The sequence below is a fragment of the Tachysurus fulvidraco genome, chromosome 12 (genome assembly GCF_022655615.1).
Source record: "Tachysurus fulvidraco isolate hzauxx_2018 chromosome 12, HZAU_PFXX_2.0, whole genome shotgun sequence".
Taxonomy (NCBI): Eukaryota; Metazoa; Chordata; class Actinopteri; order Siluriformes; family Bagridae; genus Tachysurus; species Tachysurus fulvidraco.
Window position 1 is genome coordinate 21,279,029 of NC_062529.1, and position 27,512 is coordinate 21,306,540.

The 27,512-nt window shown below is 41.5% G+C and overlaps 1 protein-coding gene across 5 annotated transcripts in view; it reads left to right on the forward strand.

Moving 5' to 3' along the window:
- The window catches only part of ehbp1 (EH domain binding protein 1), a 155,709-nt gene that overhangs the window by 124,537 nt on the left and 3,660 nt on the right, over positions 1–27,512 (forward strand). For all 5 annotated transcript variants that reach the window (XM_047821214.1, XM_047821213.1, XM_047821212.1 and 2 more), the window contains 3 exons: positions 1,110–1,230; positions 22,074–22,173; positions 23,233–23,306. In XM_047821214.1, coding sequence (XP_047677170.1) covers positions 1,110–1,230; positions 22,074–22,173; positions 23,233–23,306 — 295 coding nt within the window. The remainder of the gene's footprint in view (positions 1–1,109; positions 1,231–22,073; positions 22,174–23,232; positions 23,307–27,512) is intronic.

A 27,512-nucleotide genomic window follows, 5' to 3' on the forward strand; every position in this document is an offset into this window, starting at 1 on the left:
GTGAGTGAGTAGGTGAGTGAGTGAGGTGAGTGAGTGAGTAGGTGAGTGAGTGAGTGAGTAGGTGAGTGAGTGAGTGAGTGAGTAGGTGAGTGAGTAGGTGAGTGAGTGAGTGAGTGAGTGAGTGAGTGAGTGAGTGAGTAGGTGAGTGAGTAGGTGAGTGAGTGAGTGAGTAGGTGAGTGAGTGAGTAGGTGAGTGAGTGAGTGAGTGAGTGAGTGAGTAGGTGAGTGAGTAGGTGAGTAGGTGAGTGAGTGAGTGAGTAGGTGAGTGAGTAGGTGAGTGAGTGAGGTGAGTGAGTGAGTGAGTAGGTGAGTGAGTAGGTGAGTGAGTGAGTAGGTGAGTGAGTGAGTAGGTGAGTGAGTGAGTGAGTGAGTGAGTGAGTGAGTGAGTGAGTAGTTGAGTGAGTGAGTGAGTAGTTGAGTGAGTAGGTGAGTGAGTGAGTAGGTGAGTGAGTGAGTAGTTGAGTGAGTGAGTGAGTGAGTGAGTGAGTGAGTGAGTGAGTGAGAGAGAGAGAGAGAGAGAGACAGATAGACAGACAGACAGACATTTAGTGAGAGTGTTACAGTCATGTGTTTTGGCCCCTACAGAAAACAAATGTAGTAGATGTGATATATTAAAGGAGAGGTTTACGTTTAAAAACATTTAATACAGAAGTACAACTCACAATAAAAATACACAACTAAAATACACAAATGTTCAAAGGGGGGAAAAAACTGTCCTCGGTTTGTCGCTGGGATTTTTGTGCTATTGTGTGTCGTAAATAATGAAAGGGATGTGGTTTTATGTAGAAGTGACCTTCACTCAGTGATGATTAGCCTCTCTCTTTCTTTTCCCCTCACTTTTCTCTTCCCCCAGGTTCTTTTTCTCTTCTTCTTTTGCTTCTACAGCCTCTCTCTCTCTCTCTCTCTCTCTCTCTCTCTCTCTCTCTCTCTCTCTCTCTCTCTCCCCCTCCCTGTCTGTGTCTCTCGGTCTCTTTTTCTCACCCACCCTTCTTTTCTGTTTGTTCTTGTGTTTGCATGTATAATGTGACATCAGTGATGATTAACCTCTCTCTCTCTCACGCTCTCTCTTTCTCTCTCCCTCTCTCTCTCTCTCTCTCTCTCTCTCTCAGGCGTTCAGAGACACGAGTCAGTACGTGGTGGGCGAGCTGGTGGCTCTGGAGAGCGAGCAGAGGCAGATCGACACGCGCGCCTCATGTGTGGAGAAGCGCCTGCGCTATCTCATGGACACAGGTAGCGCGCCCAATTTGCGCCCTAAACAGGGTCTGGCGAATTGAACGCGGCCCGACTCTCTCCGAGTTTCTGGGGGAAGTGGGGGGCCGTTTGAAGCGGGACGGAGGAGGGGGGATATGAAAAGGCTCTCCGGCTCTCTGGACCACGGCGATAAGCCGAGCTTCACCGAGAACGATAACGGCCACTGATAGCGCAGCCGAGCGCAACACGCATCCAATATCTGGCCTTCATTGATATGCTGTAGCGGAGAGAGGGAAAGAGGGAGGAGTAGAGAGAGAGAAAGTGTGTGTGTGTGTGTCAGAAACTGAATTTTACAGAGGAGCAAAAAATAATGGCATGAGCACATAGATACATACTAGTGCCTCCTCTGCCTATGTTCGTCAAACACACACGCATGTGTAAAGAGGCTCAGCGCCGGGTGAGGGTGAGGTAAGGGGCAGGGGTTTGGCCATGAAAATCCTGTAAAGGTGATGCTCAGCGAACAGGGGGCACCTAAATTTGGACAACAGCATCCAGCCAAGCAGCCACTGATACTAAACAAACATTTTCCCACAAGGGAGAGGGGGGGGGGGTGCTTTGGTTTATACGCTTCTCAGTCGCATTGCTCTCATATCAAAACTATCTCCATTTTGCCTTCGCCAACACCACCACCCCCCCTCTTCTTTTCCTACCATCTCTTTCTCGGCTGGTCTCGAGTCTACAGACACCGGAGCCATTGTGCGAGCCTGAAGGGCTTTTTCGCTGTGATGTGATATGAACCCAAGCCGGTTAACCGCTCAGGACACAAACCAAACAGCCTGAGACAGATCAGCATGCTCGTGTGTGTGTGTGTGTGTGAGAGAGAGAGAGAGAGAGAGAGAGAGAGAGAGAGAGAGAGAGAGAGAGAGATATTACTATATATATACTCCAGATATATTAACCTATGCTAGGAAAAGAATATGCGGGTCTTTATTAGTCAGGACATCCATTCATATATTTACTCAACTCTAACTCTAATTAATATATAACTGATCAAGATCGGTTTTGAGTTCTCGCTTTCAGTAGAATAAAACCTATTTGAGAATGCTCACAGGATCGTTAGGTTTTGCTAACAGCTCAATCGTAAACGCCAGTTTAATTGGACAAAGATCAATTCGACGATAGAAAATGGCAGTGTGTCATGTCACTTTGTACCAGTACAAACATTTCTGCTGAGGGAGAACCTGTTGTTAAGATTTCTGTAACATTCCTTTGCTGCTTACAGTTAGAATAAATAAATAAACTAGCTAGCTAACATCACGCCAGGATCGGATCAGGATCGGTCTGCAGTTTAATGCAGTGGGGTTTGTATAACGAGCCAAAGCGAGAACCCCGTGAGTGTGGAATCACCTGAAGCCTATAGAGCGCACACCTGTGTGCAGATACAGTATAATGTCTAGTTCATTCGGAACAAGTGGTATAGGGTGTGTGTGTGTGTGTGTGTGTGTGTGTGTGTGTGTGTGTGTGTGTGTGTGTGTGTGTGTGTGTGTGTGTGTGTGTGTGTGTGTGTGTGTGAGTGAGTGTGTGTGTGAGAATACACACACATCTCCCCATCACTTCTACTGTTGCACTTTTGGGGGATCGGTTCTCCAATTCTGTATTAATCCAGTCTTTCATTATTTCCTTCGTTCATTATCCATTTACTCCTTTCATTCAGTCGTTCACGAGCTCTATAAATGGGATCGATGTCGACCTTTTAACTCCTTCCCATTTTCTCCCTCCTCATCGTTCTTCTTTTCGGTTTTATTTTTTCCTCTTACCCTCCTCCCGTGGCCCAGTGATCCCTCTTTAGATTATACACCACACACTGAATCACTCACTGCTGCTTCTTTGTGTGTGTGTGTGTGTGTGTGTGTGTTTTTATTTTTTGTGTGTTTTTTTTTTTTTTCTTTCTTTTTTCTGAGCATCAAGTCAGCTCTCCCCAAAAGACTTGGCAGTAATTGGGCGGCTTAATTTATTTACCGTGCGCAGTTCACAGCACATTAGAGAACGGAGATAATTGAACAAGAATTGTCAAGTGTCTTCTGATATCAGGCACATTACAGAAGGGAGCGCTCTGAAGAAAAAAAACCCTCCATTTCCATGCAACCATTGTTTATAGTAATTAAGTACACAGATTTATTCCTTGGTCTCCTTCCAAGCTTATGGCAAGCGCCATTGTTGTCCTCTATTAATATGTAATCAGTAAATAGTTTAATTTTCTAATCTGCAGTTGGAGAATTCGCTTTCTAACAACTCTTAATTACGGCGGTGCCCTAACGATGCGAGTCCGGGCCGACTCGGCGCTCGGGGCTCTCGCTGCAGCTCACGCTTAATGAACTCGTTATTCTTTCACCAGAGGGAGAAGTGTCCTTCACACGGAGAAATATTAATAATAATCGAATCAAATAAATACGCGTAAATCAACGCCGCCGACGCACTCGTCCGGTTTAGCGTCATCGTCATTCTGATGGTTTTTTTTGTTGTTGTTGTTGTTGTTTTTTTCTTCTTCTAATGAACACATCACATTTAGGCCTCGAAAAGAAACAAGTCTATTCACTCTCAGGACGGTCGATCTGTCGCTCCACAATACGTTCCGGTGCCGTATTGAAATTTTTATCAGCCGCGCTTTTGATATCCGCCCGCCTTTTTCCCGCCGCATCTGCTCGACATCCATCTCTATTTCTGCATTCGTGCACACATATGATTTTCAAATCGCTTTCTAACCCACCACAATGGACGCAATTATGAAAATAATGGCTTCTAAAGGCACTCTGCGAAGCTCACACCTACCGAGCGCTCGATAAGACAGATAACAAAAAAAAGCAGACAGAAAAGGGAAAAGGACGAGTTTTAGCTAAGATTAACATATGTTTAAAAATTGCACTCGAGCCTGATAAGACTGACACAGGTTTTATTGCGCTCTAATCCCTCTCTCTTTTTTTTTTTTTTTCTTCTCCCCCTCCGTTCATCTCCGTCACAGATATTCGTACAAGACGGATATCGACGGCCCGGTGTAGTGTAAGGACAAACCTTCGACGACAGAATTTGTCCTCTGCTTTACGCTTAAATTTCAGCTTTCGCGTATTTTCGCGGTTTGTTTCTCCGCTCGGATTTAATTGTTGGCTCTCGTTTCAACTGTTACGTCGGCCATGCGGAAATAATTGAGCGTGTTTTTAGGTTTTGTTTCTAAACCTCGGTTTTTGGAGTGGGTGTTTGTGTGTGTGTGTGTGTGTGTGTGTGTGTTTGTGGGGTTCCACTAATATCCAGCCCCTTCAGTTTAGCAGAAGATTTAAGCTCTGCTACGTGAGCAGCATGGAGATTCGGCCTCCGAGCTCGGGCAACACAAACAGCCCGCGCAGCTTTAAGTATATTATCAGGCAAGTTCTTTCAGAAACGTATTGCTTAAAGAAGCTTAACATTAATTATTGTAACTTTGGGAAGATTACATCCACAGCGGCCGTGTAAGCGGTGGCGTACTCCTCTTGACCTCCTATGCAAGAGCTTAAAGACACAAGAATGGCATTTCCCCGCAGCATTAATGGGATAACCGGTATAATCTTTCAACAGTAAGAGTGGAAAAAAGTGTTTAGAGTGTAATACCTGTCATTCTGAGGAAGAGGATGTCTCTGGGAATCAACACACACACACACACATGCGCGTTTAGGCCGTGCCATTGTTGCAAACCCTCTCTCTCTCTCGCTCTCTCTCTCTCTCTCGCTCTCTTGCTTACACTTTCTGGACTCAGTACCTTGTCCACTCTAATTTCAAAGACCAAAGACTTCATTTAGCCTCCCTGCCATGCATGCGTGCCGAGCGGCAGTAAGTAAGCCTGGAGACAAATGCAGGAATTTGCCTCATAAAGCCAGCCCTTTCGTGGCGGCCGCGAAGGCCGAAGCCATTTCAGGAGGTGACCGGCTCTTCAGATTTAATGCCGGATTTCGCTTCTCCCCCCCCCAAAAAAAAAAAAAATTTCAAAGGGTGGTTAACATCAGAACGTTCCATATTCACCGTGGGTGTGTTTAGTGTCCGGATTTATTTTGCTCACCTGATGTAAGGGTACTTATGTAAGGAAGGTGACGTCGGTGCTCTTCTCTGGGACTCGTCGCCCTCGTACGCATTTCATTACGTTGTAAAGTTGTAGGATTCAGGGACACCAAACCCCCAAAGGTCTGAGTGTGAGAGACAGGGAGCTTGACTCTGAGACTCGGGTCGATGAAGCCGCTCGGCGGTCTCGCGACACCGGTAAGGTTCACGGACGCATCGAGAGCACAATTCCGTTAGTTAAGTTGCACTGAGTTTTTTTGTTTTTTTTTTTTTTTTTTTGCCACTCCAGCATCCCCCTCATTCCCACACCAGCTCCAGCTCCCCCCCTCCACGTGAGGACGGGGTTTTTCTTCTCTCTCCTTTCGGTCTGGTGTCAGCCTTTCAAACATTCTTTAACAGTTGGATGAAAGGGGATTTTTAGGAAGATTAGGGAACGGGATCCTCCAGGCATTGTCTGAAAATCTTAAGATAAAACGCGCGCGGTGGACGGAGCCAGTGGGAGGGGGGTGGGGGAGGGTTTTGTTGCTTGCTGCAGATAGGCTTCTCATTCAGAGATGTGTAATATAGATTTATTATTGGTTTTGTTTTGTTTGTTTGTTTTAAAGAACGATTTGGAAACGATTCCGAGTCCCCGTCATCTCTCCTCTTCACTTCACTTTCGATTTCTCTCTCTTCTCCTCTCTCGCATCAGTGTTCAGTTTCTGCTCTTGCTTCTTTTTTTTTAGTTTTTAATATTAAAATTGTCGGTGTGAGGTCGAGTTAACGGCACGCCGCCGCGCACGGCGTAGCGGACAGCTTGCGATAGACCCGATTAGCATTTTCAAAAGGCGCCACAACGACGCCGCTTATTATAATCTCTCTTTTATTGAAGCATCTCGAAGGCCTTTTCATCATTGCGGTAGCACTCAGCCAAAGCTTCGAGTGTCTCGGCCTGCGAAAGCTGCTATGATGCGGAGACGCAGCCAAAAACACACTAATCCTGCTTCTTTTTTTTTTTTATTACACTGTAGCGGTGCATGTTTTTAGGCTTCGTTGTCAACATAAAGAAGGTTCATTTCTCCCCCCCTTTCTTAATTTATTTATTTGTTTTTGTTTATTTATTTATTTATTTTTACGTCGATCCTGACTATCATCATGAATCAGACTATTAAATGATCATGTCGCCCTCTCAGTCTGGGCTGAAATTGATAAATTAACGCCTTAGCCGGAGCAGTTTGGGTGCGTCGAGCCCCATTTGCGTAATTGATCATTATTTGGTTAACAAATCGTCCGCTGACGGCATAATTGAATTTTAGCCATGAGGTCCATTAACAGACCTTTTCATATGGTAACTGATTAAGACACACTTTACAATTAAGTGTAATGACACGGGAGGAGGGGGGGCTGGCCTGTAATTAGGGCTTTCATGTGCTAACAGGCCCAGCAATGCTAGCTCGGTTGTTGTTCTTTTGCCTCTGTATGGGGCTCGCGCATTCCTGGTGCTCGAATCCCAAAGCCCGACCAGCTTATTTCATCTAATGGAAACGACAATTTAAACGCCATTGTCCTGCCGTTAGGGAGAGATGAAGAGATAGCCGGGGAATTGAGTCCTGTACTTACAGTAGGGGAGGGGACTCATTATCAATTTGTCCTTAAGCAAACCTTACACAGAGAGAGGGAGCGGGAGGGAGAGAGAGGGGGGGAGAAAAGAAAACGTCAGAATCCACAATACAGATATGGAAAGCAGGGCTAATAGTGTTAGCACATCCATTACTCGCTCGGTTTAATTCATTAAGCAGGCAGGGCGGTGACTGTGTTGGCCTTGTTGAAATGCGTGCAATATGACACTGCTCAAATTTGTTCTAGCGCATTGCCCCGGGGTAAAGCAGAGACGCTGGGGGTCCTAATGGAGGAGGTGGGGCAACTTATCAACTAGGAACTGTGGGGAGTGGCAATACACACACTGACACTGCGGCACCTCCATGCTCACTTATCTTTTTACTCTTCTCTCTTTACACCAGTGTGCTTCTCTCTCTCACGGTTTCTCTCTCTGTTTTCTCTCTCTCTCTCTCTCTCTCTCTCTCTCTCTCTCTCTCTCTCTCTCTTTGTCTCTCTTTCATTCTTTATCTTACTGTTTCTGTCTCTCTCTCCTTCTCTCTCTCCCCCCCTTCTCTCTCATCCTCTCCCCCTTCTCTCTCTCTCTTACTGTTTTCTCTCTCTTTCTCTCTTTCACTCTTACTGTTTCTGTCTCTCTCTCCTTTTCTCTCTCTCTTCTTCTCCCCTCTCTCTCTCTATTCCTCCCCCCCCTCTCTCTATTCCCCCCTCTCTCTATTCCTCCCCCTCTCTCTCTATCCCCCCCTCTCTCTCTATTCCTCTTCCTCCTCCCCCCCCCTCTCTCTCTCACACACACACACACACACACACACACACACAATATTAAATGGGAGTGTTAATGACACACAGAGACTTCAGGTGTAGGGAAATCTTCAGCTGAACCCTGCACCAGTCTGATGTTATCTGTCCATCAGCTCTGTCAGTTTTCTCTACGTTTCTCATGTCCAGGCTTTAGAGAAACGCTTCTGTTATAAAACAACAGCAAAAAAAATCTGATTTGTATCATTTCCTTCTAACCCCAAGGTAACTGATTGTCTGACAGGTTTAGTCTTTTTTTCTTGAGCAAAAAAGTTAGAGCTGTTTTATCTCACACAAGACGAGAAGACACACACAAGCTAAACACTGGCTACATACAGGATGTAGATACAGGATGGGACAGAACTTCTACTACTTCCTGTTTGTTCCCTGTCTTCATCTTACTGCTCTAATTCTCTTTTTTTTGTTTTTTTTTTGTTTCTCCTTCTCTCCTCCTTCATTGTCTTCTTCTCCTTATCTTTTTTCTTTGTCATCTTCATCTTCTTCTTCCTTCTCTTATGTTTATTCTTATGCTTGTTTGTCTTTGGACTTTTTTCCTCTTTTCTTGTTCTTTCTTCTTTCTCATCTTCCTCCACTTTCCTCCTCTGGAAAACTTATAACGCAGATTATGTGTAACTGAGAATCTGTAGCTTGGCCATGATGGTGTGTAATATCGGGGGTCATTGGGAATCGGTGTCATTTTCTTTCTACACCATCGATCTGACTGGATTATGAATCGCCATAATAATTAACTGCGTCTTCTGGCGTGCGTTAAATCTACTAAACAAAATCGTCCAAAAGGTTTTTGAGTGTAAACGTCTGTCCTGGTTCGTGTCAGAATGATTTTTAAAATCTAGTGTAAGTAATAATAAAATAATATCAAAATAAATATAATCTAATATAATTCTAACAGCATGTTAACAATAATATCCGGAATAAAACGGCATGTTTTGGCTATACGTTCCTCACACGTAGCGGTAATGATCAGGGTTGCCAGAGATGGGCTTGTTTACAGCAGCGTTTCTAAGAGTCCAACTGAAACAGTTCCATTTGGACACGTCGAAGATTTCCTTCATGCAAACACAGAGCCATATGCATGCCTTCCTTCTCCAGCGCTCCGGGAGCTTCTTCTCCTTCCCTACACGTACTAAACCGTCTCCTCATCGTGCCGACAGGCTTCTTCTCTGTCAACTAATCAGCGCCTCAGATGGACGCATTGTGGCTCTATGCAAATCTATTTACATTGGAATAGCTCTGTTCGGGTGTGAGGGCGGGGGATTCAGGGGTTCGGTGTTGCGATCTTAAACCCAGGCGTCGGAGTCGGGGGAAAGAGAATACCCAAGGCCAACAAATAAATGAAAGTTTGCCCAAATCCGCCAGATAATGGCCACTGTGTTCCGACTAACCACGGCGGAGAGATAAACGCAGGGATTACTCGGGGGTTTTGCATCAGTTGCTTTCTGCTGGGTGGCCTCACTTGTCAAAAAGGAGATGAATGGAGGAAAAAGAAAAAAAAAATCATTTAACGCAAGAACATTCACATGGCACATTGAGAAAAGGAGTACGGCTAATTCCATCAAAGCTGGAGGAATCAAGTATTAATTTATTCTGACCCCTCCCTCCACCCTCCTCTCTCACACACACACACACCTCCTCTCGCTGCTGTAGCTATTGTTGCTTCGATTGTTGATCACTTCGGTAACATGTGGTCCGAGCCACATTCGAAGGCAGCTCGGCATTAAGCCGAAGATTTTCGCGCCACCAAATTATCGACACGGACCGCTGTGTAATCGGTTCCAGTCTCAACACGAACGCTGCCTCGGAGAACAACACTAAACAGAGCTTCACATTTTCATCCTAACATCAACACAGATGATGTCAGCTATCAAGAAACCGTGTGTGAATTAATCCCAATCCATTCCAGACAAGCTTAAGGCATTAATCTGAAGTGTTTAGTTACACAATGCTCTTTCTTATACATAGCATCTCTTATGCTTTTCTCTTGTGTGTTTTTTTATTTTTTATTTTTTTTAACTCCTTACTTGAACGAATCCTAAAAAGATGACGTCTGTCAAACTGCAGGGTTCAATCCAGAGGTACCTGATACGTATCACAGAGTGAGAAATGATATCAGCTCGCGTTTATTTATATTTTTTTATATATATATATATATATATTTTTTTTTTTTTACATTTTCACACGTCTAGCGAGATTGCGCTTTCCGGACCCAGTGTAGCGCGACGTTAGCGAAAGTGTGGAGAGATGCCGAGATGTGCTGTTTGAATGGAAGGCTTTAAGGGGCAACAGATTACGACTTGCATGCCGTTTCCTCTCTGCTCTGGGGGAAATGAGCTGTTGACATACTTCGGGGTCATCGTTGAAGATAGTGGGCCAACCACAAGGACGGGCTCGATAAACCCATCCATCTAGACCTTTATCCATTTCACTACAACTAGGGAAGGTAGAAGCGAAATGGAGATGCAGACTGTTGGCACTAAGGGGTTTTTTCCCTGCCTTTTTCTTGATGGGGAGCTGCCAGAACAGCATGATTATAGGTGCAGGATTAGCTCTGTTTGCTAACAGACGGCGTGCTAGACGGCCATGTTGTTTGATTAAGCGGGGCATGTCGTTATCTGAGACCTTATGCTGCTATTTTACAAAAAAAAAAAAAATAAATCAAGATTTTCTGTCAGGAAACCTGTCTGTTAAGAAAAGTAGATGTTAAAGGAATAAACCACTTTATGGAGTGTCATGTGGGCTAAAGTTTACGATCCCGCGGTTAATTATGTCCTAGAACACGTCTTTTTTTTTTATATATCTCTTATACAAATTTGTCGTGTATAACAATAACTAACACTAACAAATTAGCTTCGGTCGTTACTCTCTTATAAACAAGTGATCACACTACTATTTTGTTTTGTTTTTCCCTTTAAGGATTAAATCCAGCTCGTCACATTATCATGTAACCGGTAATGAAAGCGCAACATAACGAAGTCTTTCCCGTGGCTGTGAGCTTACTGACGCTGGAGACTCCTTCCAGTAACGGTTTAATAAACATCTCCTTATAGAGGATGCCGCCATTTCGACGAATATTCGTATATTACGAATCAAAATATTATTATTATTATTGGGTTTATATTACTTGGAAGTCCTTCTGAATTAGCTGTTACCATGGAAACGAGAACCTTAGTTGAATTTCAGCTGAAATCGGACGAATTAGAACTAAAAAAAAAAAACGAATTCGGCGAGGTTCTCGTATGTTGGTGCGAGTTTATCGTAACGTAAACGCAAGGCAAGATCGTCGACATCGTGTACGTGTGGATTCGTCATCTTACACTGTTTCGAGTACGTTCCGTATTATTAAACAAAAATTGAATTTATTCTCTTGTGTAAGCCAGGGCTAGTGTAGCTCCCTGCTGCGAGGTAGACCCAGAGGAAAGACAAAAGCACAATGAAACAGAGAGCTTACCACCAACCGCTCGCGCTGGAGCTCTAGAGCAGGGCTGCTATACATCACGGCCTCTCCAATTCTGTCCCCATGCTAATGAGCTGGCTCTGATCTTTCCTCCGCTTCCCATGTTTTCAACATCTTCAAGGACCACATGGCGCTAGCAAAATAAAGACAACTAAATGAGAATTTTTAGCGCTTTTTGTGTCAGCCCGGCTCAGAGCCTTTCAGCCAGCGTCACTCATTTAATCTTCCCTCTGAGAAAGAAAGGAGAGAAAAATGGAAGAAATGGAGAAAAAAAGGTAAAAAATGTTCAACCGGGAGTCGGAGACGCTGTTCCGGGTGTTGGTGGGGAGGCGGCGGAGGAGCGAGCGGGAGTTTTCGGTGTCGCTAACTTTCCTCTTCAGGGATGAGTTGAGAATTAAAATGATCTCTAAATCGCAAAAATGTTCTGCTTTCAGTCTCGACAACACGGCTTTTCACGAGAAAGTGGTGTATTTTCAAATACTTTTTTTTTTCTCTCCCTCTTTTTTTTTTTTTTTTTTTTTTGGTTAAAGCTCAATAATATCGCTGACACATCACAGAGTCCACTTGAAAGGTCCCAAACAAGGCCATGAGATAAAGGGTGAAAGAAGTTCCCGCTCCCCTGCTGGGGGTGGAACCCGAATTCTCTCTCTTTAACAGCAGCGTTCTCTAGAAAAGGCATTGGGAAGTACCTCGCATTAGCTCTGGAGATCACTAGTTAATAGGATGATGTCTTTTAGCTTTTGTTATGAGATTATTAACCCAGGATAGGTTGCCATTCTTATCCGAGCCACAACTTGGAGAGCCTGTTGAGCACGAGTGCCAAAACGCATTGTTCCTGCCTTCTTATTGTCCAGGCCCTTTTAATGAAACACCTTTCCCCCCCCCCCAAAGGCTTCACCAGGTGATCTTTCTTGCACCGCTCTCTCATCTGCCACTTGTGTAATATTAATTACCTGAAGGGTCTTGCTTTTTTCCCCCAAAAGCCCTTGAGCTCCAGTCTCTGTATTAAACACAGACCCAAAGTGAAGCAAAAGACGAAGTTATAGGAATAGCGGGAAAAGAAAGAGAGCAGGAGAATGAGATCTGTGTTTACCCCCAAACCCAAGAGGCTCATTTTAGAGACCTGTATTTTACGGTGCTTCTGTAAGGACTCGGTTATTAGGTTAATTTTTTTAGGTTTGATGGTTTTGTTTTGTTTTTCTTTTTAGTTGTGAGCACATTTCAAGTCACTCACACTTTCACCCGTTGTCTTGAACAGAAACCGTATGAACTCTTAACAGTCAACAGTGCAAATCCTCTAATGTTCCTTCTGGGGCTTTTTTTTTATCATCATCATCTGGTTTCGTAGGTGCTCAGACTTTCTCCATTTATTTCCAATAGCTACAACAGTTCATAGTTTTAATGTACACAGCTTAAAGAACGTCTAACCTTACGGACGTCCTCATGCGGCGTGTTTTCGTCCCTTTTTTTTTTTTCCTGGTTTGTCCATCACTATGCATCACTTTAATATTTTAGCAGGAGTGACAAGAAGCGTAATAGTTGTTTTGTAACGTAAACCGTCTGTCCAGGCCGTGCGATAGCGGCCAGGGATTAAGGCAAAAGGTGCAGCCCCGGCTAGCCGATAGTCTGTCAAGCCGTGATAATGTTTATTGATTTTTTTTTTTTTTAATGCAGTTTAATAGAGTGGGGGGGGTCGCAGACAGATATTTGCGATTGCTGAAGGTTGAGAGACTAAACAAATAAATTCCACTTTCATACAAATCACGAAGACCGAAATGTGAAACGATGAACAAAACGAACATTTTAGCGTAAACAGCAGAAAGAAAAAAAAAGAAAAAAAAAACAGAAAGAAATCTATTATCAGCCGCCTGTTTGTTTTACCCCTCGAGTGCGAGGCTTCTTGGCCGTTAGCTCGGGAATCGGGGCTGTTTGCAGAGGAGCTGTTTGCATTCTCAGCAGTAAGGAGACAGACAAGTGTGACATATTAGAGGGAACCCTATCTTCAAACAATTACATGAATGACGGCACGATAACGCTGTATGTATAGCCGCAGACTTTTCTCTCATTAAAAGCGACTTTGTCGATCCCGGTAGCTTCTCACCCCACAGTTTAAGAGCGCTTATGGTTATGAATTCTTTCTCTTAAGCCGTAAAGCAAGCAATGCTGGGCCAACAATACCAGTGGCAAATTGAAATCCTTTTCGTGGAGGGGATTGGAGCTTCATTCAGGATTTTACATACTTGTGTTCAGCAAGTGTTGATATGTCAGCATGGAGGAATCTATTGGAATCGCAGTCGGGCCCAGTAAATCTTCTGTTAAACGTGATAACAATATCAGGCATTTTGCAATATCATATCTACTCTAGGAACTCTAGCGGTGGTGCATATGATCATGTCTCTCACTCAGATTTATACCGGTTACTGTCTGAATACACTGATGACATATACAGCGTTCAGCTAATACAATATATAGTCTCACCGACCGAACCTTCTTACTTTGTGCTGCTAGGATAACATTACAGATTAGCGGTAGTATTTTACTAACTAAAGCACTAATTCTAACTCCAGCTAATCTGAGCATTGAGCATTTATACAGTTATTACAAACAATAATCTTATATTAAATGACTAACAGTACTTGTACTACCTGTCGTTAATCCCAAGCAACACTTTAAAAGTAATCTTAAGAATATTCAAACCTTTCAGTGGTTTTTACCTTTTTAATGTTATTGATTCTCTCTCTCTGATATATAACTGAAACATATTCCTTAAATTCATAATAATAATAATAATACTAATAACAATCCAAGTCATGTTTAAATATCCAGTACTAATATTACTTACAGTATAATACCACTTACTATGCTTTGTATTAGACTATAATAAACAATAGTATACAAATACTTGTGCATATAATGTATATACTAATAATATTAATAATACTTATATTACTATGCATCATTATCTACTGATATGTTACGTAATATTTATAGTATATAATAGTAGCAGTGTACTACATTTCCACTTACACCATCGTTACCCGCTTCTGGAGCTGAAAACGAATACTATCGACTTCACAATCAATATTTTAATTAGTCGTTTGTTTACATACAACATGTGTATGACATCATTCGATATTAATGCGTTTAATTAGCATTTTTTTAAGTATTAACTAGTATTTAATTACAATCCTCCTGGCATCTAATGATTATTCAGCGAGTACTTCATTACTACTACAGCAGCTGTATAATTATTTATACAGTATATAAACACACACACACACTAATTATACTAATAATGACTTCCTATCATTTATACTATAATGGATTGTTTAATTTGTATGTACTATATTCAATTCAAGTTTATTTGTATAGCACTTCTTACAATAGACATTGTCTCAGAGCAGCTTTACAGAACATAAACATATAACTGAAGGTAAACATAAGGAATAATATAAAGAATTAATATAATAAAAAATTCAAGATATATATATAGTTCACAATGTGTATTGTATTTATCCCCCAATGAGCAAGTCTGAGGTGACTCAGGCAGCAGTGGCAAGGAAAAACTCCCTTAAATTGGTAAGGACTCTAAGGGGAACCTCATCCTCATCTGGGTGACACCGGAGGGTGTGATTATAAATATACAGTCTGATAAATGTTGTATTCTATATTGTTGGTATATAATCATAAAAACACACTAATAATGACCTATTATTTAATCAAGATATCATACTTTTACTGTTATCTGCATTATTATTATAATTATATATATAAAACTGACACCTAACGATAACATTATGGGATTAGTGTAAATGGTACATTGGAACGCTTTTCCTCTTGTGTGTTATTTGTATGTAGTTATTATATATAATAGAATATAGTAGTATAGTATTAACGCTAACGCTACTCAGTCTGCGTATGCTAAGTTAGTGTTTAATAAGTACATTGTACGATTAATCCAACTACAGCCTCAGTAATAATGCGATTGCATTCTTCTACATTTTTACCTTCAGCTCTGTTGTCGGAGGAGATCAAGAGCTCTGGCTGCTTCTCTTTTTTTTTTCTTTTTTTTTTAAGCCCATGACATGCCTTGTTGCTTTCTTGCTCTCTGTGCTCGCTTAAAAGCTCGGAGGGGAACGAGGTTTGCGCTTAACCAGTTTGGCCTAACTGAGGGAGAAATGTGTTGTGTCCATTCTGAGGCTAGTGACGGGCCTCATGGGCCACAATGGACTGGGCTTTATCCTGAGATTAGGTATTGTGCCTAAAGCCAAACTCCTTTCCTTCAGGCCGGCGCGAGGCTAGTGCGGCCCTTTCATTTCACGCTAACAAGACTTCTCCATGCCACAGCCCCTCTCCAAGTAATTAAATCAATCCTTTTGTACTTACCGCTCTCTCTCCCTCTCTCTCTCTCTCTCTCTGCGCTGATGAACAAGGGAACTGCTTATTGCCTTCATGCATATTCAGAAATACTCGCTAACGGCCTTTTAATGAGGTCCTGCTCAGTTGCACAAAACAATGATCATCTTGTTCTTTTCTCCTTTTCTTTTCTTTTCTTTTCTTTCTTCTCACTCACTCTCACTTTAACGCATCAGAACAATCGAGGGTAGACACGGCGCAGGCGGAGAAGACGAAACGAGACTCAGCCCCGCTTAAAATAAATTGTCAGTCGCTTTAAAAAAAAGTGCTTTTTCTGAACAGAAGTTAAAATCTGGCCCTTAAAACTCCGATAGACAAATTGGATTACTGCGTATTGGATTAAACAGGAAACTGGTTGGATAAGAAACGAGAAGAGGTTGCTGTGATCACAGGGTTTAATGTTTTTCTTTTCTTTTCAATTTTGTTCCCCTCTTCTCCCCCCTCCTTTACCTCCTTTCTTTCTTTCTTTCTTTCTTTCTTTTTTTTTCCCAGAGTAAAGAAACCCGTCTCACCAGATCCAGGATTAATTTGTAATTGTTCTCGTTTCCTAATACTATTGGAAAGATTATTATCTAAATCAAATGAGGGAAAATTTTGTAATTAAACTAAAAGACACCCAAACAATTCCCCTCTTGTTGAGGTGCACTTTCATGTTCGAATTTGTGCGGTTAATTTTGTATTTGTATTTATTTATTTATTTAGTTTGTGCGTGCTTTTTTTTTTTTTTTTTTTTTTTTTAAATCGTCCGACAGCGACGCCTTTAACTTTCGTGTAATTAGTTTTCTATTTACGTCTGTCTCATCTTGTGGCTTGTGGAGATTAAGGACGGTTGTTTAACTTTGCAAGACGGCAAATCACGTGCCACACGGATCGGGACAGAATTAGCTCTCGGTCCTTGTAGATAATGTATGCTAATAAGATGCATAGGATACATTAAACATCAGGAAATATAATAGCTGATCTGTTGAAGCTGAATTCTTAGACCCTTTACACCTGTAATACATACTTTGTACGTATTGAGAGGTGTGTGTGTGTGTGTGTGTGAGAGAGAGAGAGAGAGAGAGAGAGAGAGAGAGAGAGAGAGAGAGAGAGAGAGAGCAGGGCGAAGGCAGCTGAATGTGTGTACTATGAGGGGATTTCATTAATGCTATCTGGTGTGAATGTAACAGTGGCTGTGATGCTTATCTTAATCTTATTTGGCTATAGAGGCTGGTTCAGCCAGGCAAGGCCACGAGCCCTCAGGACACACACACACGCGCGAATACATACGTACATATACACTGCTCGTGCTGTCCGTGTGTGATTTCTTGGTTGTATATATTTCTGATATGTTTTTGTTTGTGCAGTGACTTAGGAAGATTATTAGAAGGGATTAATAAGAGATACAGAATTGGAAACATTTAAAATCCCTTATAAGGAGATAAAGACGAATTGGAGGGCAAAATTGATTAGTGTAGAAATGATCCATCTATATAGTCACAGTTTAAAAGCTACTGATGTTTATATAATAAATTAATAGGCATCTAAAATATTGTGTGTATGTATGTATATGTGTGTATGTTGGTGTGTATATATAAATTGTGTGTGCATGTATACATATAATATATATATATATATATTAGCTGCCTATTAATTCATTATTTAAACATCAGTAGCTTTTAAACTGTGACCTTTAAATAGAAGCGAGCAACACAACGGTATAATAACAGCACAATGAATCCATGTGATACAGATACACATGAATGGGAAGCTGCTGATTTGTTTCAGTTGTCGTATTTATTACTTAAACTTTACTGCTGTAAAATGAGGTAAATGTTAAATGATCTGTTTACATGTTGTGTGTAGCTCTATATAAGGGTACATGTTGTATGTGGCTCTATCAGGATACATGTTGTGTGAAGCTCTGTATTAGGGTACATGTTGTATGTAGCTCTATATAAGGATACATGTTGTGTGTAGCTCTATATAAGTATACATGTTGTGTGTAGCTCTATATAAGGATACATGTTGTGTGTAGCTCTATATCAGGGTACATGTTGTGTGTAGCTCTATATCTGGGTACATGTTGTGTGTAGCTCTATATCAGGATACATGTTGTATGTAGCTTTATATCAGGGTACATCTGTGTAGCTCTATATCTTGGTACATGTTGTGTGTAGCTCTATATCAGGGTACATGTTGTATGTAGCTCTATATAAGGATACATGTTGTGTGTAGCTCTATATCTGGGTACATGTTGTGTGTAGCTCTATATCAGGGTACATGTTGTGTGTAGCTCTATATCAGGATACATGTTGTGTGTAGCTCTATATCTGGGTACATGTTGTGTGTAGCTCTATATAAGGATACATGTTGTGTGTAGCTCTATATCAGGGTACATGTTGTGTGTAGCTCTATATCAGGGTACATGTTGTGTGTAGCTCTATATCAGGATACATGTTGTATGTAGCTTTATATCAGGGTACATCTGTGTAGCTCTATATCAGGGTACATGTTGTGTATAGCTCTGTATTAGGGTACATGTTGTATGTAGCTCTGTATAAGGATACATGTTGTGTGTAGCTCTATATCTTGGTACATGTTGTGTGTAGCTCTATATCAGGGTACATGTTGTATGTAGCTCTATATAAGGATACATGTTGTGTGTAGCTCTATATCTGGGTACATGTTGTGTGTAGCTCTATATCAGGGTACATGTTGTGTGTAGCTCTATATCAGGATACATGTTGTGTGTAGCTCTATATCTGGGTACATGTTGTGTGTAGCTCTATATAAGGATACATGTTGTGTGTAGCTCTATATCAGGATACATGTTGTGTGTAGCTCTATATCAGGGTACATGTTGTGTGTAGCTCTATATCAGGATACATGTTGTGTGTAGCTCTATATCAGGGTACATGTTGTGTGTAGCTCTATATCAGGGTACATGTTGTGTGTAGCTCTATATCAGGATACATTTTGTGTGTAGCTCTATATCTGGGTACATGTTGTGTGTAGCTCTATATAAGGATACATGTTGTGTGTAGCTCTATATCAGGATACATGTTGTGTGTAGCTCTATATCAGGGTACATGTTGTGTGTAGCTCTATATCAGGATACATGTTGTGTGTAGCTCTATATCAGGGTACATGTTGTGTGTAGCTCTATATCAGGGTACATGTTGTGTGTAGCTCTATATCAGGATACATTTTGTGTGTAGCTCTATATCAGGGTACATGTTGTGTGTAGCTCTATATAAGGATACATGTTGTGTGTAGCTCTATATCAGGGTACATGTTGTGTGTAGCTCTATATCAGGGTACATGTTGTGTGTAGCTCTATATCAGGATACATGTTGTGTGTAGCTCTATATCAGGATACATGTTGTGTGTAGCTCTATATCAGGATACATGTTGTGTGTAGCTCTATATCTGGGTACATGTTGTGTGTAGCTCTATATCTGGGTACATGTTGTGTGTAGCTCTATATCTGGGTACATGTTGTGTGTAGCTCTATATCAGGATACATGTTGTGTGTAGCTCTATATCTGGGTACATGTTGTGTGTAGCTCTATATCAGGATACATGTTGTGTGTAGCTCTATATCTGGGTACATGTTGTGTGTAGCTCTATATCAGGATACATGTTGTGTGTAGCTCTATATCTGGGTACATATGTGTGTAGCTCTATATCAGGATACATGTTGTGTGTAGCTCTATATCAGGGTACATGTTGTGTGTAGCTCTATATCAGGATACATGTTGTGTGTAGCTCTATATCAGGATACATGTTGTGTGTAGCTCTATATCAGGATACATGTTGTGTGTAGCTCTATATCTGGGTACATATGTGTAGTTCTGTATCAGGATACATGTTGTGTGTAGCTCTATATCTGGGTACATATGTGTAGCTCTGTATCAGCTCTATATCAGGGTACATGTTGTGTGTAGCTCTATATCAGGGTACATGTTGTGTGTAGCTCTATATCAGGGTACATGTTGTGTGTAGCTCTATATCTGGGTACATGTTGCTTTAACTTTAACATCATCAAGCTCTGAATTATCTAAATCTGGCTCTGTATTATAAATATAACCAGAATTGGTCAGAAGTCAAGTTCTCTAACTCTTGTGTCTGTGTCTGTCTGCCTGACTGTGTGTCTGTGTGTGTGTGTGTATCTGTGTGTGTGCTCATTTGATATGCGTTTCTGCTGCTGTAGCTGAGAATGTACACACACAAACACACAACCCATCTGTGGAAACGTCCTCAGCGATGCTCCTCCTAATCCTTCGCTTCCTCCCAATGTCACACAAGCTTAATATTACCATTTATTATTTGCTTGTTTCATTTGGGGCTACAATGGCCTGTCAGCGAGCGCTTTATCCTTTTCAAGCCCACTATTTAAAAGTTGAATACGATAATCCCAGAGCTGATTCCTGAATCCCAGCACTTTTCTTCCCCCACCTCTCAACACCACCACCAAGTTTTTTAAAAAAAATAACAAATACAAATTACACACTTCTGTGTAGAGCTTTTTGTATGTATTTGGGAATTTTTTTGGTTCTTTTCTTGTTTGAGTGACTGACATGACAGAGCTTTGTTGTGCCTGATGATGTCATGTGACAGACAAATCCACCAAAGTCACGTGGCGCTAGAAAAAAATAGCAAAGCCATGGCATCTCTCCAAGTTTGTCGTCCCTGTAGTAAAACGTATCCGTGGTTGTGTGTTTGCCTTTCATGTGACACTGACCTTCATTTGACTTTGACGCTCTTTATTAATAAGATGAACGTTGTCCAAGATCGTTTCAGAGCTCAGAGCCGCTCGGTAATTGCTCTTTAATTCCACTCAGACCTGTCCGCATGAGTCCGCACATTAACATAGCTTAAAGAAAAAGAGAAGGCGGGGGGAAAGGTGTTTGGACGCTAATTCTGTTGTTGATGTTGTCAGACGCATACAGGTATTAGAGAGCTAATGAGTAGTGAGGGTGATTACATAAGCTTAAGGGATCTTTCATCTTCTTGTTACTTTCATCCCGTCCTTCAAAGAAATCTTTAGCGTCGCTGGAACGCTCAGAACGGCCACGGTGGCGGTCTCGCGTCTCCAACCGACTTAACCGATTTGGCTCTAACCTCTTGTTCCTGTCTGCTCTTAATCAGGATATAATAATATTAATAATAATAAATTAAAAACTATCTCTATGCTTTTGAATACATTATCTTGTATAGAATTGACATCGTATCCCATTTTCTACTGAAACTTATAAAGAAAAATGTGCGTTTGCTCTACACCGATCTTGTGTGTGTGTGTGTGTGTGTGTGTGTATATATATAGAAAGCCTTTGTGTATTGTGCATTGAAGCCTTTTGCTTTTCCTATTTTCTCAATGTACAGATGAGACGCCAAAAAATACAAATCGCCCTAACTTGAAATATTCCGTCTCCAGTCTGGAAGTTGTTGGAACTGGTGGTTTCTGAAGCAGCACAAAGTCTCCACGTTAATCCCAGCTAGTGTGGGAACAAAACAGGCCGCCTGTAATCCGGCCTCCTAATCCAGCATCGTCTTATTGACAATGGCAGCATCGTGTGAAGTGTCTAATACGTCGCCGCCGAACACACATCTGGCCGGCTTCCTAACTTGCGTGTCGATCTGTGCGACTGAGAAAGAGTCGGTGGGCTAATCTCATTTGATGCACTACGGTTCAGGGACAGGGAAAGGTTCGGGAAACGGCCGGGGAACCGTGTGACGGTGGTCCGGCATTTTAAAAAAATAATTAAAAAGTGATTACCATGATGATGGAACTCTAGTCATCATTATTATTATTATTATTATTATTATTATTATTATTATTATTATTATTATCATCACATATTCAGTAATACTTAATTGAGAAATATCATGATACGACATTCTACAATATCATGCCACCTTTCTTTTAAATGAACTGTGTGTATTTATAACGCATTATTGTACAGTATTATTTAGCATTAAATAGTAAATATGCGTCAATTACAATCAATATAGTTTGCATACCTTGAATTTACGGACGTCTTGTAAAGCTGGTGCGAGATTATACACGGTGATTGACGGTAAAGCAAATACTGTATATAATTCACCAGCTTTACTGTCAGTGCTGCAGTAAACAGTTAGAGAAGAAAGGTTCAAGTGGCAGATCTGCAAGTTATCCTTTTATTATACTCAATAATTAATCAGCAGGATGAATAGTTTCAGATCTCAACCTAGCGTATAAATAAACTCGGGAGATAAATGATAGATTTTACAGATCTGATACGTGACGTATCGGGCGGCTGCCGTACTATAAATTAAAACGAGGCTTATTTAAGAAGCTTGTAGCGTTAAAGAGGTTTCTACACCAACATGGCTGCTGTTAATTAGATACTTATTAGTAATGCAGATCGCTGAAGTATAGCAGGATTTTATGGTATGTCTACTCTAGTAGCTGTGCCTCTGCCATATGTCCGCTTACACGTGTGTGTGTGTGTGTGTGTGTGTGTGTGTGTGTGTGTGTGTGTACTCTCTCCTATAGGGAAGAATAAGGAGGAGGAGGAGGCCATGATGCAGGAGTGGTTCACGCTGGTGAATAAGAAGAACGCTCTGATCCGTCGCCAGAATCAGCTCTCTCTGCTGTGAGTTCCTGTTTGCCCTCTTCAAGCCCCTTCGTCTCTCCCTCTGTTCCTTCTCTTCTTTCTTTCTCCTCTCTCTCTCACACTCTCTTATTTTTTCTTTCTCACGGTGAAGCGTCACCGACTACGTACACACACCTTTAATGTCGAGACACCTTACACTTCAAAATCGTCGACCCTTGGGACCAGGGCACAGGATGAAGGTCAGCCGGTGAAGGGCACAGCGGCTTATTCCTCCGCCGCCTTCCCCCTACTCCAGGTTCAGGCGGGAAAAAATGAAATCACGTCAGTCACCTCGCGGCTCTAATGAAATTCAGTGCTGGTGTTATTTCAGCCATTAGCCATATTGGATCACCCTGTTCTGACTTACGAGTTATTCGAAAGCGAACGTGACCACGACGCGAACGCTGTAACCGATTTTAACGTCTGGTTCCATTTTAAAAGCAGCTATTATGTAATCTTACGTTCCGTGCAGAACGAACGAGAGAAAAGATAATTGTTCTGTAATCTGTCCTTTTCTTTGAATGGGACACACAGGAAATCCAGGTCAGCGTTTTAATTCCTGAGAGGGAGGGAGAGTTCCCAAGCTCCTGCAAAACCACAAATCGAAGCGTCCTAATCGTATTATATCACTGGGGGGGAAAAAATTAAAACGCACTTCTGAGCGCTCGGTTTAAAAGAGTCTTGATTATAATTATTATTATTATTATTATTATTCTCCCTTTCATTTCGCTCTTTGTCAGCGAACAAGCTCTGAAGGACGAATTCTATTACGCACCGGAATGAGCTCATTTCCAATACATTTGAAAGAGCTGAAATTAAATTTGCCCGTTGATACCCCCTCTCACATTCTTTCCCTTCTTAATCACAGCTCTTTTCTCCGCTGTCCTATCGCCCCGACCAGCCCTCGCCGCTGCCCGTTTGGGTATCACTTATTTGCAGTAGATTAATGTGGCACGGCGAGGTGTCGGCGAGTGCTCGAATCAATGTTTATTAAAGGTTTCTTTAAGTGTTTAATGATTTCGTAATTAACATATTGATGAACTTTTACAACTTGCCCAGGGAGAGGGAGCATGATCTGGAGAGGCGCTTCGAGCTGTTGAACCGGGAGTTAAGAGCAATGCTGGCGATTGAAGGTAAGCGAGAGTGGATTTGGGGGATGGAGAAGTGGGAGGGGGTGAAAAAAACGCTGCGTGAGAGAAAGACAAAAAAAAATCCTCATCTTCTCTCTCTCGCTCTCTCTCTCTCTCTCTCTCTCTCTCTCTCTCTCTCTCTCTCTCTCTCTCTCTGCACCTTGGCTCTCACCTTTTTAACAACAACGGACCACTTGAGAATTTATCCTCTCCCCCCCTCCCGCACATTTTCATTCTGTTTACTATAATATAACTAAGTCATTCTCCTGAGTGTGTTGGCTGTTATTGTTAAGTGCAAATGTCATGTAAGTATCAATACCGCGTCTGTATGATGTGCCCAAAGGTGACGCCTATATTCATAATCTTTTTTAAAAAAATTTTTTTTTTTTTTTTTTTTTTTTTTCCGAGTGCGTTATTCAAGCCGGAAAAGACGTCGAATGGGGGGGGGGCCTGTATCAAAGTTGTCTGGTTAACTTTAATCCCTTTGACTGTGTCCCGGCTTTCGCAAAATGAACCTTTCGCAATCGATGCAAATTGATTTTGCTATTCGATGGTGACCCCTTGCACCCCTCGGCTAGCCACGGTAATTTCTTTTTGCACCTGATAAGCTACCTGATCCATCATAAATCAATTCTAATTAGTTTGAGGGGCCGACGGACGACACGCATAGCTAAGCAGAGAGCCGCGTCGCCGCCGCCGTGCACCTCCCTCTGTTTATTCGCCTCTACCTGCCATCGTCTTTAGCTTACTTTTATACACGTCGGGGGGAGGCTTTGTTACATGATTGATGCTTACTCGAGCGTAAAAGGTTTTGGTTTTTAATGTTAAACGAGTTATCATGCTGCTTTGTTTTTTTTTGCTTTTTGGTTTTTTTTTATACATATTACGATTTAATGGCTGATTATTTTAGTCACAGGTTGTTTGACCACAGACTGCGGTGAGTGGAAGCTAACTGAATTACAAAAACTGAAAAACTGAAATGATGTATACATCACACCATATCCAGTGCCTTCCGTATCAGCCCATAAACTGGAAACTTGTTACCTTTTATCGGCCGTCTCTCTCTCTCTCTCTCTCTCTCTCTCTCTCTCTCTCTCTCTCTCTCTCTCAAGCTTCAGCACTTAACATTCAGAGACAGCTCTTTTCTTGGGCGAAGCAGTGATAGTTCTGACCTGCTGGTGAGGGAAGCGAGTGCATCACTTTCTTATTTGGTGCTCCAACAGGTCTTTTCACAGCCAGCCAACGCAGACAGGTAATTTCTGATTTGCTTGGCCGGCTGACGACAGTAGTAATAGAGACCACTGGGGTGTTTATATACACACACACACACACACACACACACACACACACACACACACAGGTCACAAAAAGCACAGACACTTCATCTCCGGTAGGTGCTGATATGGTACTTATGTCACCTTTTCCACAGAAAACTCAACCTGTACTAGCAAGACGATTCTAGAGACTTTGGCCCATGTTTAGTTCTTATATTAAGCGAGCGCTTGTATTCGTTTCTCTGCAAACATCTCTCTCTTTTTTTTTCTCCTCTAGATTTAAAACTGAAAAAATGGGCTTTTTGAAAATGAGGACTGTAATGCAGGCGTAAATGTTAAATTATAAAATTATAGCAAAGTTTTTTGTTTTTTTTTTTTGTTTTTTTTTAACACGCGCGTGCACACACACACACGCACACAGGCCGATCGACAATGTGCAGAAGATTCATATGCAGGTTTCCTAAAAATCTAAAATAAGCAGAAGAATCACACAGCGAGTGTTCATGGCGTTTAAACGATAACCCGTTCTTTGGTCCTCCGGATTTGCAGGCAACATTATGGAGAGGGTGAAAAGAAGGGCCATGGATTGAATGTGGCCTTCTACAATATGCCATGGTTCTTATTTTTCTGCCTCTAAATTGATCCTTTTTGGCTTTTTTATCTGCCTTCCATGCACACACACACACACACACACACACACTTTCTCTCTCTCTCTCTCTCTCTCTCTCTCTCTTACACATTCTCTCTCTCTCTCTCTCTCTCTCTCTCTCTCTCCTTCTTGCCCCTCCTTCTCTCCATCTCTTTCTCAGTTCAGACTCGGTGCACTCCGGGGCGTGTTATTTGAAAGTGGACGCGCCTCTCTTAAAGGGATTTCTGCATAGGTCCCCTATTTTTGTTGTTGTTGTTACGGTTTTATATGATAATCTTTTTTTTTTTTTTTTTTTTTTTTTTTTTTTTTAAGATGTTTAAAATCAATATGTAATCCTGTGCAGGAGCTTATCCCCCCAACAACCCCATTTGTAAATCTATTTGAGCTTTGTTACCCGCCCGGGCCGGCGTATTCCTCAGATTGATTAGGTGCAGTGCCAGGATCCTGTCAAATGGCCGCCTTTGATGATGTTGCAAACTCTTTCAAGATTGCTAGTTGACTGGAACTGCAGATAAGGCAGGGTGACAATTCCTCCTTTTTTTTTGCACTATTCACGAGAAGAAAAAAAAATCTATTTATTTCCATTGCAGTGTAGATTTCAGGGGTGTTTGTGAAGGTCTGGGGGTTTTTATTTATTTGATTTTTTTGTAATACTCTTCAGCAAAAAGGATGTTTATATTCCAGTCACACATTCTTTTTAGTTGACATTATCCTCATTTCGGTGTTTAATAAAATAAGATCTATTACGTCGAGCACCTCTGGGTTCTTCATACTGTGTTCTGTAATACCACCTTCGGATGAGTTAACAGGATGACACGGACACACGTGCGCCGGAATATCGAACCGATCGTATTTTTTAAAAAAAAAACTCACAGCTATATGTTTAATTATAGGGAACGATAGGGATATGTTCTATCTCTAAACCAGTCGATTTTCCTAACAATTCCCTTAACATTCTCTCTTGTTCACTTTTTTTCCAACATTCTCATTTCATTTACTCTGCTCAGTTCCGACCACGTAAAGTTCACAGACCGATACCGTAAAAAGTCCCGAAAGCTCAAAATGAATGTTTTATACAATAAGGAATTTTTAATCCAGTTCCTGCTATAAAGGTTCGATTCAATCAAGCGAACGCTTGTCGGTTTTTTCCTGTCACGTTGGACCGTTCCGGTCTTAGTGCAGTCTTCGATAAAGTGCTGCACAGATTCAGTTTTTAAAAGCAGCACACTTTCCTTCCCTGAGCTCTTTGTCAGCGTTTTAGCCCTCCACTCCACCAGCCACGTCAATGGGCTAATGCTAATTCGTTTTGTTCATTTCCTCCATTGTGAGCCTCTTGGCTATGTCGCAAAGCTGCTACGACTTTGGCCCGAACGTCACGTATAGACTTTTTTTGGGGTTAGAAATGAACACGTTAACACAAGCAGGAACGTCGTGAATACGGTGAACGAACACCAGAGGGTTTTTTTTTTATCTTCACAGTTTGACCTCACGAAGATCAGTCAAAGGCGAATCGGCTTGTAGACGAGAATGCAGTAAGATCAGCAAAAATACGGACATTATCTGTTACCACTGTGTGAAATTTGAAGTAAATATTAAACCGGTGTCTTTTTTTTCTTTTTCTTTTTTATGTCAAACTTTCTTGATCGCTGTCCCTCAGGATATAATTTATATTAGCGTTCTCTGATATCAAAAAGTACCTTCGGTTATGTAATCGAATGTGTGTTCGTTTCCCAGAGATTTTATGGCTACTGGTTATTTTTTCTTTTTCATTGCTTCATGAAATGATTCAAACTTTGTAGGTTGTTTTTTTATGTATATTTATATTTATATATATAACAGACCAGACGACTGTATGTATAATTTTCTGTTTAAATAAAACTTTTATTGTGGAGTCAGGTTTAGCTGTGCAGTAGATGAAGGTGCCATTCCACAGACTTTTTTCCTGTCAACTTCTTCTTTCTATTCCTTTGTAGGCGCCATGTTAGTCTTTGTCTTGAGCCCCAGTTGGCCTCCGTCCAACGCCATCTTACGTTGCCACTCAAATCCATGCACAGCCCAAATCTTCTGTAATAAGATCACGTATTGTGCGCCGGATGTTTCCGAGCTCGCGTACTTCCTGGGTTTTTTGTTGTTTTTTTTTAATAAAAAAAACATCGTAAGAAAAGGAACGCTCTGAAATGTAATCCCGCTTGCTATCTTTGCACAGGGTGCGAATGCAAAGTTGCACCTTTGATTGTTAAATTTCCTGGAAATATTAAAGGGGAACTCTCGGAAGAAGCACTCGGA